Here is an 11,394-nt window from a genome sequence, read left to right as displayed (position 1 = left end):
TTAAAAGCCTGTAAGCAGCCTTCTAAGATACTTCACTGGTCTCACCCCTTTGGCAGCAAGGGAGAATGAAGAGAACAAGATACAAGGAAAAGATTAGTCCAAAGGACTAATGGACCAGAGCTACCACGGCCTCCACCAGACTGAGTCTAGTACAGCTAGATGATGCCCGGCTACCACCACTGACTGCTCTGACTGGCATCAGAATAGAGGGTCCTAGACAGAGTCAGAAAAGGACGTAGAACAAAATTCTAACACACAAAAAAAAGACCAGATTTACTGGTCTGACAGACTGGAGAAAACCTGGGAGCACGGCCCCCGGACACCCTTTTAGCTCAGTGGTGAAGTCACTCCCGAAGTTGAACTTCCAGCTGGGAATTGGACAGCATCATAAAACAAAATGGGACTAATGAGGAACAGCAGTCCAGGGTCAAGGACTAGAAGGCATGAGGGGACAGGAAAACTGGTGATAGGGAACCCAAGGTTGAGAAGGGACAGTGTTGACATGTCTTGGGGTTGTTAACCATTGTCATAGGGCAATATGTGTACGGTTTAATGAGAAACTATTTGTTCTACAAACCTTCATCTAAGGTACAAAAAAAAAGAATTATCTGTGTGAGATCAAATTGACAACCACAACTCAAAAGGTTTGATGGGAAGCCTAGGGGGCAGTGAGTTGAAGATAATGGTGATGGAATAATTTGGAAAAGGATAATGAAAACAGCAGCACAACTGGAAGAATGTAATCGATATCACTGAATTGTACATGTAGAAACTTCTGAAATGGTGTAACTTTGGCTATGTATTAATTTTCACCAAAAAAAAAGGTCCTCCAAGGTCAAGAAGGGAGAGTGTTGACATGTCGTGGGGTTGTTAATCAGTGTCATAAAACAATATGTGTACTGACTGTCTAATGAGAAACTATTTGTTCCGTAAACCTTCATCTAAAGTACAATTTGAAAAATTTTTCAAAACCAACTTTTAGAGAGGATAGTTAGTTAATAACTACTGGATGAATGTTAGGCTAACAACTGATTTGTGATTATAAAATAACCAAAGCATAATTAAATCTATTAATATACACTTACGAGATGTTAGGATATTGAGAAATTGACTTAATTTGGAAAGGTAAGCAAACAAATTTCTACTGAGAAGTGGTATTTTCTGCTAAGCTTTTATTTCCTTTTTTTTTTTTTAATTCAAAAAGCAATTATTGGAAATTTGCTGAAATAGATTTCTAGGCTGGAGATTCAAGGATAAGGATGTTCTGTTCCTGCCACTGAGGCAGTCACCATGGAGTAGGGAATCACATACCTGTACAACTAAAGGTAACATCCGTGAGGATGGGATCAATGCTGTAGACACCAGTGGGTGTACTTGTGTTTCCAGTATACGCTATCTCTGCGTATATTTTCCCTGGTTAAAACTCTGACTCACCTCTTCAGCATAGCAGAATTGCAAAAATAGCACTTTTCATGAATTTTTTTTTTTTTTTATTCATAGAGTGAAATTTAACAGCTCTGTACTTTATTCAACAAATAAAAGAAGGCTAAAAAGCCTTACCTATTTCTCAGGAGGATCAAGAGTTTTTATAAAGCACTTTGAATTCCCTGTAGGTTTATATTATTGTAAAGGTTTCATACTAGTGCAAACTAAAGATTATTATTTTATTATCTAATATCAGAAAGAAAAATTTCTCCCCAGTGTATAATAAGAAACCTCTTGCCTGTATTCTATTTCAAAAGGTATTTAGTTGTTTTTGTTTTAAGTAACAAAATCAACAAGAAAAGCTAAAAAAAAAAAAATCAGTGAATCCAATGTTCTTCAAATAATTCAATTAAGAATTAAGGTTAAAACTATTGTAGATAATGTATTAATACTTCATGTTGGCACATATTGTCCAAGCAATTTTATTTTCTACTTTTTATGTGATTTCTTACTGACAACTGTGAAGAAGTTGGGAATATGACATAATGAAAAAAGCTACAGACTAAGACTCAAGAGATCTAGATTCTAGACAAACTTGATCACTAATTAATTGCTGACAAGTTATTTAAGGTCTTTGAATATTGTCTGTGGGGCAAGAAGTTGGGAGAAATATAACCCCATTGGTGTTCATGTTAAACACCAGTATACTGAGGGCTCATGAGATACTCCATGAAATTATAAGTCTCCAAGGAATATAGTTTCAGAGTAAACCACTACTAGATAATTCTGCCTCTAAAAATACACTGTTTCCTTAAATTGCTAGAGTAGTAAACAAGACCCAGAGCTCCAAGAAAAATAAATAAATATTATTATCAAATAAAAATTCTACATAGAAAGTAAATATAAAGCCGTAAGTCAAAACTGGAAATATTTTGCTTACTATGATATTTTCAGATTTTTTTAAAAAGTTATAGAATATGCATACATATTTTTTAGATACTAAAAGCTCAGAGTAAGCAAGAAAATCCGGACTCATTAAGAAAGTTCATGCTTCACTTCTTCTCTTTATTCCTTTGCTTTAAAAGAACTCTTACTAGAAATAGACTCCATCTGTACACAAATGTGGAAAGTTGATTTTAAAAATAACTTCAACTGCCATAAAGCCTTTTTTAGATTTAAAAACAAAAAAGCTGAAGTTTTGTGATTTTTTAAAAATAATTTTTGAAGTTTCAGATATAGTCTTGCAATATATAAAACATGAATTTAGTTTTTTTGTTTGTTTGTTTGTCCTGTAAGTGTTAATACCCACAGTAAATGTCTAGAATCATGGAGGCTAAGGAAATTGCTCTCAGTCGTACAGTTTGTAAGGCCCAGATAATCAACCCAGAAATGCAGGCCTGCATTTCACTTTCCACCAGAACGTGATTATAGGTGCAGCTGATTACATAAGCCAAACGTGTATCACTCACTCACTATTTAAGCAAATATTTGGTGAGAGCCTCCCCTGTGACAGATACTATTGTTAGTGCTGGGGTACAGCAGTGAACAAAACAGACAAAAATCCAGTGGTATACTAGTAAATGTTCAACAACTGGTGGGGTAGAGGAGGAGACGAGAGGACCTAACCTGCAGCCTATGTTTGTTTCCGTAATGTAAATACTCCTGTCATGAAAGATTTCAAACCACCAGTCTGACCTCATGGAACATGGAGTTGGGAAGAGACATGCAAAACTGACTCTTGTGAGTTTATGTGAACTGATTCCAGCACACCACTGAAACAATTCCTACCCAAGTGCAAGATGCATTTTATTGGAGAAAGAAGCAACATGCTAGTAAAATATGTATTAAATCAAATGCTTAGAAGTATTAGGGAGGAAAAAAAAAAAAAGTGAGGAAGAAGTGTAGGCAGTGTCGAGTAGGAAGGGACAATTTGAAACAGGATAGTCAGGAAATACTCCCTTAAAAATAACATCTCATCAAAGCCCTGGAGATAGTGAAAGAATGAGCCAAGTACCTAATAGAGGAAGAGCATTCCAAGGGAGTGGTCTATAGGAGGCTAGGTAAAGGCTGGGACAGGTCATTGTAAAGATTTTGGTTTTTACCCTAAGTGAGATAGGAAGCCATGGAAAGATTTTTCTGCTTTGTTGTTGTTGGGTTTTTTGGGGTTTTGTATATTTTTAGTCAAGGAGTGATATGATCTGACCTACATTTTACAAAAATCACTCTTGCTGACACTTAGCAGTGGGCAAAGATGAAAGCTATTGCAATAATCCAGGCCAAAAAGTAATAATAATAATAATTAACTTGGACTAGGGTACTAATGGAGAGGATAGTGAGAAGTAGAAGATTCTAGATATATTTGTCTAAAAGATGACTCCAAGGATTTTATTCTAAGGAACTGAAAGAATGGAGTTAGTGTTTACTGAATTGGAGCAGAAAATGAGGAAAAATCAAGGACTGGGTTGAAATACATAGTTTTATATGCCTATTAGACATCTAAGTGGAGATGTAGAACAGGTAGTTGGGTATACAAGTCCAGTTTCAGGGAAAAGTTTGTGCTGGAGATACAACTGTGGGAGTCTTCAAGATCTTCATGATCTTTAAAGCGTTTGGACTAGGAAAGTGAAGGTAAATGGATTTATTTAACAAACACTTATGCACTGCTTACTATGCTCTAGCACTGTTCTTGGTGTTTTTCAAGTATTAACTCATTTAACTCCCATAACAACCCTAGGAAGTAGGTACTGTTTTCCCTCCTTGTTGCAAATAAGGAAAATGAAAAATAGAAAGGTTAAGTAACGTTCCCAAAGTCACAAGTAAATGGCTAATGTGTGGTAGAACTGGAATTCCTAACCAAGGCTGTCTGGACCCAGAGTTCTCGTTAGAGAAGAGAAGTGATCCAAAGGCCTGAGGACTCAGGCACCTCAACAGTTAGCGGTCGGGAAATGAAGCAGATCACTACATCCTAGTCACAGCAGCTAATATATTTTTCTTTCCCATAGCAAATCTAACTATGCTGAAAGCTAGTAAATTTTTTGTTTTCCTTCATATTTTTCTATATTTTCTATAATAAGGTCATGTTACTTCTAGAATCAGAAAAGGCTGTGTTAAATAGAAGCTAAAGAGTTATTTTCTGAAACTTGTTTCAATGGCTGCATGTGATTTTCTGCTTTCAGCACAGCTCAGTGAAAAGACACAGTGATATTCATTACAGAGTATTGAAATGCACCTCTTTGCTTGGGGTGTTAATAGGGTCACCCTATAATTTATTGTCCAAACCAGAACAATTCCTGAGAGTAAAAATTGTCACTATTAACTAAACCATGACAACAAGCTTTAGTTTTAAAAAACTAGTTGCCATTGAGTCAATTCCAACTCATGGCAATACCATGTGTGCCAGAGTAGAACTGTGCTCCATAGGATATTCAGTAGCTGATGTTTCAGAAGTAGATCTTCTGAGGTGCCTCTGGGTGGACTCAAAGCTCCAACCTTTCCATTAGCAGCCCAGTGCATTAACTGTTTGCACCACCCAGGGACTCCAGGATTTAGTTAGGACTTCTCTAAACATACCTTTAAGGGTTCGGCTGCTAACCAAATGGTCAGTAGTTTGAATCCACCAGGCGCTCCTTGGAAACCCTACAGGGCCGATCTACTCTGTCCTATAGGGTCAATATGAGCTGGAATCGACTCAACAGCAACAGTTTTAAACATAGCTGTAATATGTATAGGCACCCCAGGAAACCCTTCTCTTAAGAATAGAGTTTGTATGAATACAAGGGAACAAGCTCTTACCTGTTTCATGCATATTTCCAATAATTATTGCTGCCTTTTTGCTGTTTGTTGTAGGTTAAATACACTTTTGTTTGCTGTTATTGTTGTTAAGCCTTTTAACTAACTACTGTTTAGAACTGGGCATCCGAAAACAAACTCAGCGCCACCTGTATATGTGTGTACTAGAGATACTCAGGTTGGAAGGCACTTAAAAACATACCATAGATTGTGGGGATGGTGCAGGACCGGACAGTGTTTCATTCTGTTATACATGGGGTCGCTATGAGTTGGAGCCGACTAGGTGGCACCTAGTAACAACAACTAAAGATACTCTATTTAGGGGCTCATCAGTCCTTAAGATGAGCAATAATAACATAAGATTTCAGCTATTTTGATTAAAGCCCCATGCTATGGATTTGAAAAAAATATGCTAAAGATGTTAAGCATAAATGAAATCAAGAAATTACATAGTGAAAACTATATTTATAATCATTCCACAAGAATTCTCTTCATTCCTATTCTAACTTAAAGGAACTGAATAATAATAAAAAAAAAAATTTCCACTTCTACTTCCTATGCTACTTTTAATATTACAAATTACTAGCTTTGATGTGAAATATACGCAAGATGAAATGGCAAAAAGGAAATACAAGGGAATATACTGTACCTTGTTTTACCTGTAAGGAACACACACCTGACAAAAGGCAATTTTCACATCCAAGGAAGGTTCACTGCAGTAGTACAAGAAATGGAGGCTCATAAATACCTACAGGAAGAAAAAGGGGGGCATAAGTCTTCCAAATCATCTATTAAATCATTATTTAATAGTATAAATTTTAATATAAAATAATTTTAAAATTTTTTAAATTTTAATATAATTTGAATCATACATAAGGTATCCTTCACAAATTATATTCAGCATAAATCCAGACCAGTGCTAGGTATTTTTCACAAATTATACATATTAAATAAATAAAATACGGTAAAAATGTCCTATCTCCCATGATCAACATCACAATCATAAAGATTAAAGAAATCGGATATACCTAACAAGCTAAAGATAAGCATATCCTATTATGCAGCACTTTCAGTTCTAGGCATCTAACTGAAATAAAAATCTCAAACATATGCTCAAGAGGATATATGTATATATACGTATATATATATATAAGGATATTTATTGTAGAATGAAGAGACTAGGTAAATATAATGTATAGTGGAATTCTACAAAGCATTTGAAATAATTGAACTAGAACTTCTGTATCAGCAAAGATAAATTTTTCAAACATAACACTGAGTGAATAAAAAACCAAGTTTCAAAGGGTATGAAGATTACAATATTACTAATGTAAAATTTTAAAACACACAAAAATATACATTGTTTTTAAGTGCATATAATCATAAGTTAAAGAAAATTGGGCATTCTATTAACATCTGTTTAATTTTGGTAGTAAATACAAAGATTTCAATACGTTTGAATTACTCTATAAGTTTAAAATTTTTACAGAGTAGATACAAGTCATATACAACTAATGCCAAATTAGATGCTGGGTTATTTAGGAATAATGAAGCAGCATCAGAGAAACCCTACTGAAACCTTGTCCAGTTCAATTAAACACACATTGTTAAATGTTATCATGTGCAAGACACAGTCTTGTGAGATTAAACAATTTTAAAACCACTATTGACAGAAGACTTCTGTTTCTGGCAATATGATTGACTAAATATCCTGAAAACCACTCTCGGGACAAAACTTCTAAAAATATTACTGAAACATACAAAACATCTTTTAAAATGCATAGCTGAGCTGCCAAAATTAAAACAAGAAAAGTTCTAAGAAGCTGAAAATACTGTGAAACAACACGAGCAGAGAGGTAAATGAGTGCTGCGGCTGCCACTTGTCCTGGTGCCATCTGTTGATACCTGATGACTAGAAATGTAGTTTTAAAGGGCAGCATGTGGAATGCAGGACCCAAAGCTTAGAACCTACTATGGTGGGAAGTCACATTGGAGACTCCTGCATAGAGCTTACTGAAGAAAGCTGTATGCAAACTTTAGGCAGAAGAAAAATAATTGCAGGGAAAAAAAATATTTTACATTGAAATTTGTGCTGATTTTTAAAATTTAAGGAAGAATTAAAGGACTCAAATATATAAGACAACCCTGAAAAATAACAAGGCTGGTGTTTGTCTAAAGGGTTGTTCTAGGAGAGATCAAGATTTATTATAAATGTATAGTAGACAAAAGCATGTGGAATTGATGAAGAGATGGACTATCCAACTAATAGAATAAAGAGCCCAGAAACAGACACAAACATATATGGGAACCTAGTAATGTTAAAGTCTGCATTTCAGATATCTGAGAAAAAAAGAAAGTACCAGCATTTATTAAATGGTGTTGTTATTAAATTGGTTATCCATATTGAAAAAAAGAAGATTTTATCGGTACACAATTCTCTATGGGCCTTTTGCATTTCTGTATGTGTTGCAAGCACAAACACTTTTTTCCCAAATATTTTTTCAAGGATGGTTACTTATATATAGAAAACAGCCTTGGAAGATAGAGATAGTGTCTCCCTCTTGAACAAAGGGCAAATTTAGTAACTCTCCAGCATGATAAAGATAAGGTTCCTCTCTGGGGTAAAGGTTAGGCATGCTTACTGCCCATTATAAAAGATGTGGGTTCCCTAAACTCAGGGTCCCTCTTCTATAATGTGACCCATTATATGTATCACAGTTGCCTGACTCTCTTTTTCATCATCCTGCAGGAACTGGGTCCTGGAAAACTGGCATAAAGGCTGGTATTCTAACTACTGCTATTGCTGTGAGTAATAAAGACGTTTGTTTCTGACCCAAGACTCTTTGCCTTCTGCAAGTATGCATGTTACTGTGGCAGGCTAACTTGTTAACTTGTACGTAGGCTAACATCTCAGACTCTTCAGAATTCTTGACAATCCCTACTTCACACTGTACACAAGAAACAATTATATATGAAGTAAAATCTTCCAGAAATGCAAAATTTTAAACATTTTAGAAGAAAATATAGTTGAATGTCTGGAAAAGATACTATAAATAGTATATAAATATCCTAAGTGGTAAAAGAAATGACTGATAAAAAAATTATATTAAAATTAAAAATTTCTATTTATGACATGATGTGATAGAGTAAAAAAGCAAGCCAAAAACTTGAAGACATGTGAAATGCATATAATCAGGGAAGAATTTATCTCAATTCTATAAAGAATTCTTTAAAAAAGACAAAGAAGTCAATTGAAAAATGGGCAAATTTATGCACGACATTTCATACAAAAAAAAAACAAATAAAATGGTCCATAAACATATGTGTAAATTAAAAACCACAATAAGATGCTATTTTATATTCATCAATTTGACATGTTAAAATATTTTTGTAATAGCTAAATAAATAATAAACATTTGAAAAATATTTGCAGAGAGAACAATGAAAAAATAAATTGTAGTACATTCATTTAGTGGAATACTGTATAGCGGTGAAATATATAAATAAAGCAACAAGTATCAGCATGGCAAAATCTCATAAACATAATCTTAAACAAAAAGAAGAAATCAACTAAACTATATATTATTTAAGAATACTAACTATGATAAAACAATAAAGAAAAGCAAAAGAAAAAATTTATGTCTACTTCTTTAAACTGGGTGTTGGGATCACATTTTTGTTTTATTATTATTCATTAAATGCTTCCAATATGAAATATATAGCACTTTATAAACACATATACTAGTTGATAGAGTGTCTGGGTGGTGGAAACAGGTAACTCGCTCAGCTGCTAATCGAAAGGTTGAAAGTTTGAGTCACTAGAGGCATCTCAGAAGACAGACCTGGTGACCTATTTCAAAAAAATGAATGATTGAAAACCCTATGGAGCACAGTTCTATTCTGATACACACAGAGTTGCCATGAGTCACAGTTGACTTGATGGCAACTGGTGGTAATATACTATTTGATATGCCTGAAATAGTTCTTAATAGAGAAATTTCAAGTTACACAAATCACTATGGCCCTTCATTCTTTTGCTAGGCATTGTGGTATATGTAGAAATGCTTGCAACAAAAACATTCTTAATAGTCACTAACAGGGGCATTGTCTTCAGAAATCCTGAGGAGCAGAAAACAGAACTACTCCTCAGCATTTCTCAAAATTATTCCCCTATTAGTGACTATTAAGAGTGTTTCAAGCATCTCTGCACGTGCCACAATGCTGAGGAGTATAAAGCAGGACCACCACCCATCTGTCAGTTTGTTGTACTTTGGTGGTGTACATGTTGCTGTGCTGCTGGAAGCTATACCTACAGTATTTCAAATACCAGAAAAATCACCTATGGTAGACAAGATTTAGTGGCACTTCCAATTTAAGACAGACTAGGAGGAAGGACCTGGTGATCTACTTCCGGAAAAAAAAAAAAAAAATTAGCCAGTGAATTCCTTATGTATAGCCATGAAGCACTGTGGGATACAGTGCTGGAAGATAAGCCCCTCAGGTCAGAAGGCACTCAAAATACAACTGGAGAAGGACTGCCTCCTTAAATTAGAGCCAACCTTAATGACATGGATGGAGTAAAGCTTTCAGGACCTTCATTTGCAGATGTTGCACGCCTCAAAATGAGAAGAAACAGCTGTGATCATTCATTAGTAATCAGAGCATGGGACATACGAACTATGAATCAAGGAAAACTGGAAGTCATCAACAATGAAACAGAACACTTGAAGACCGATATCCTAGGCATTGTTGTTGTTGTTAGGTGCCATCCAGTCAGTTCCAACTCATAGCAACCCTATGTACAACAGAATGAAACGCTGCCCAGTCCTGGGCCATCCTCACAGTCATTGCTATGTTTGAGCCCAACTGCTGCAGCCACTGTGTTAATCCATCTCATTGAGGGTCTTCTTCTTTTTGGCTGATCCTCTACTTTACCAAGTATCATGTCCTTCTCCAGGGACTGGTCTCTGCTGATAATATGTAAAAAGTATGTGAGACGAAGCCTTGTCATCCTCTCTTCTAAGCAGCATTCTGGCTGTACTTCTTCTAAGACACAGTTGTTTGTTCTTCTGGCAGTCCATGGCATATTCAATATTCTTCACCAACACCAAAATTCAAAGGCATCCATTCTTCAGTCTTGTTTATTCATTGTCCAGCTTTCCTAGGCATTAGTGAGCTGAAATGGAATGGTATTAGCCATTTTGAATCGAACAATCATATGTCTACTATGCCGAGATTGACAAATTGAAGAGGAACAAAGTTACATTCATCTCAAAAAGAACGTTTCAAGATCCATCCTAAAGTGCAACGCTGTCAGTGTAGGATAATACCTATACGCCTACAAGGAAGACCAGTTAACATGACTATTATTCAAATTTATGCACCAACCACTAGTGCCAAAGATGAAGAAATTGAAGATTTTTACCAACTTCTGCAGTCTGAAATTGAGCAAACCTGTAACCAAGATGCATTGATAATTACTAGTGATTGTAATGTGAAAGTTGGAAACAAAGAAGAAGGATCTGTAGTTGGTAAATATGGCCTTGGTGATAGAAATGACGCTGGAGATCACATGATAGAATTCTGTAAGACAAATGACTTACTCAATGGAAATGCCTTTTTTCAACAACATAAACATGACTATACGCTTAGACTTCACAAGATGGAATGCACAGGGATGAAATGGCTACATCTGTGGAAAGAGACGATGGAAAAGCTCCATATTAACAGTCAGAACAAGGCCAGGGGCCAACAGCAGAACAGACCATTAATTGCTCATATGCAAGTTCAAGTTGAATCTGAAGAAAATTAAATCAGGTCCACGAAAAGCAAAGTACAACACTGAGTATATCCCATCTGAATTTAGAGACCATCTCAAGAATAGATTTGATGCACTGAACACTAATGACTGAAGACCAGATGAGTTGTGGGATGACTTCAAAGGACATCACACATAAAGAAAGCAACAGGTCATTGAAAGTCAAGAAAGAAAGAAAAGACCAAAATGGACGTCAGAAGAGACTCTGAAATTTGCTCTTAAATATAGAGTAGCTAAAGTGTATGGAGGAAATGATGAAACAAAATAGATAAACAGAGGATTTCAAAGGGTGTATTGAGAAGACAAAGTATTATAATCAAACGTGAAAAGACCTGGAGTTAGAAAACCAAAAGGGAAGAATA

At 35.4% G+C, this 11,394-nt stretch overlaps 1 protein-coding gene across 5 annotated transcripts in view; it reads right to left on the bottom strand.

Annotated features, from left to right (window-relative positions):
* The window catches only part of MAPK10 (mitogen-activated protein kinase 10), a 363,104-nt gene that overhangs the window by 154,560 nt on the left and 197,150 nt on the right, over nucleotides 1–11,394 (bottom strand). For 4 of the 5 annotated variants that reach the window (XM_004390406.3, XM_004390409.2, XM_004390407.1 and 1 more), the window contains one exon: nucleotides 5,891–5,962. In XM_004390406.3, the coding sequence (XP_004390463.1) occupies nucleotides 5,891–5,956 (66 nt within the window). In that variant the 5' untranslated portion in view covers nucleotides 5,957–5,962. Of the gene's footprint in view, nucleotides 1–5,863; nucleotides 5,963–11,394 lie in introns of all 5 variants that reach the window. The other variant, XM_004390408.3, reaches the window with a different exon arrangement.

This window comes from Trichechus manatus, unplaced genomic scaffold (assembly GCF_000243295.1).
Source record: "Trichechus manatus latirostris isolate Lorelei unplaced genomic scaffold, TriManLat1.0 scaffold00296, whole genome shotgun sequence".
NCBI classification, from domain to species: Eukaryota; Metazoa; Chordata; class Mammalia; order Sirenia; family Trichechidae; genus Trichechus; species Trichechus manatus.
The sequence above is the reverse complement of the archived record's forward strand: the minus strand, read 5'-3'. Positions and strand labels throughout refer to the sequence as shown.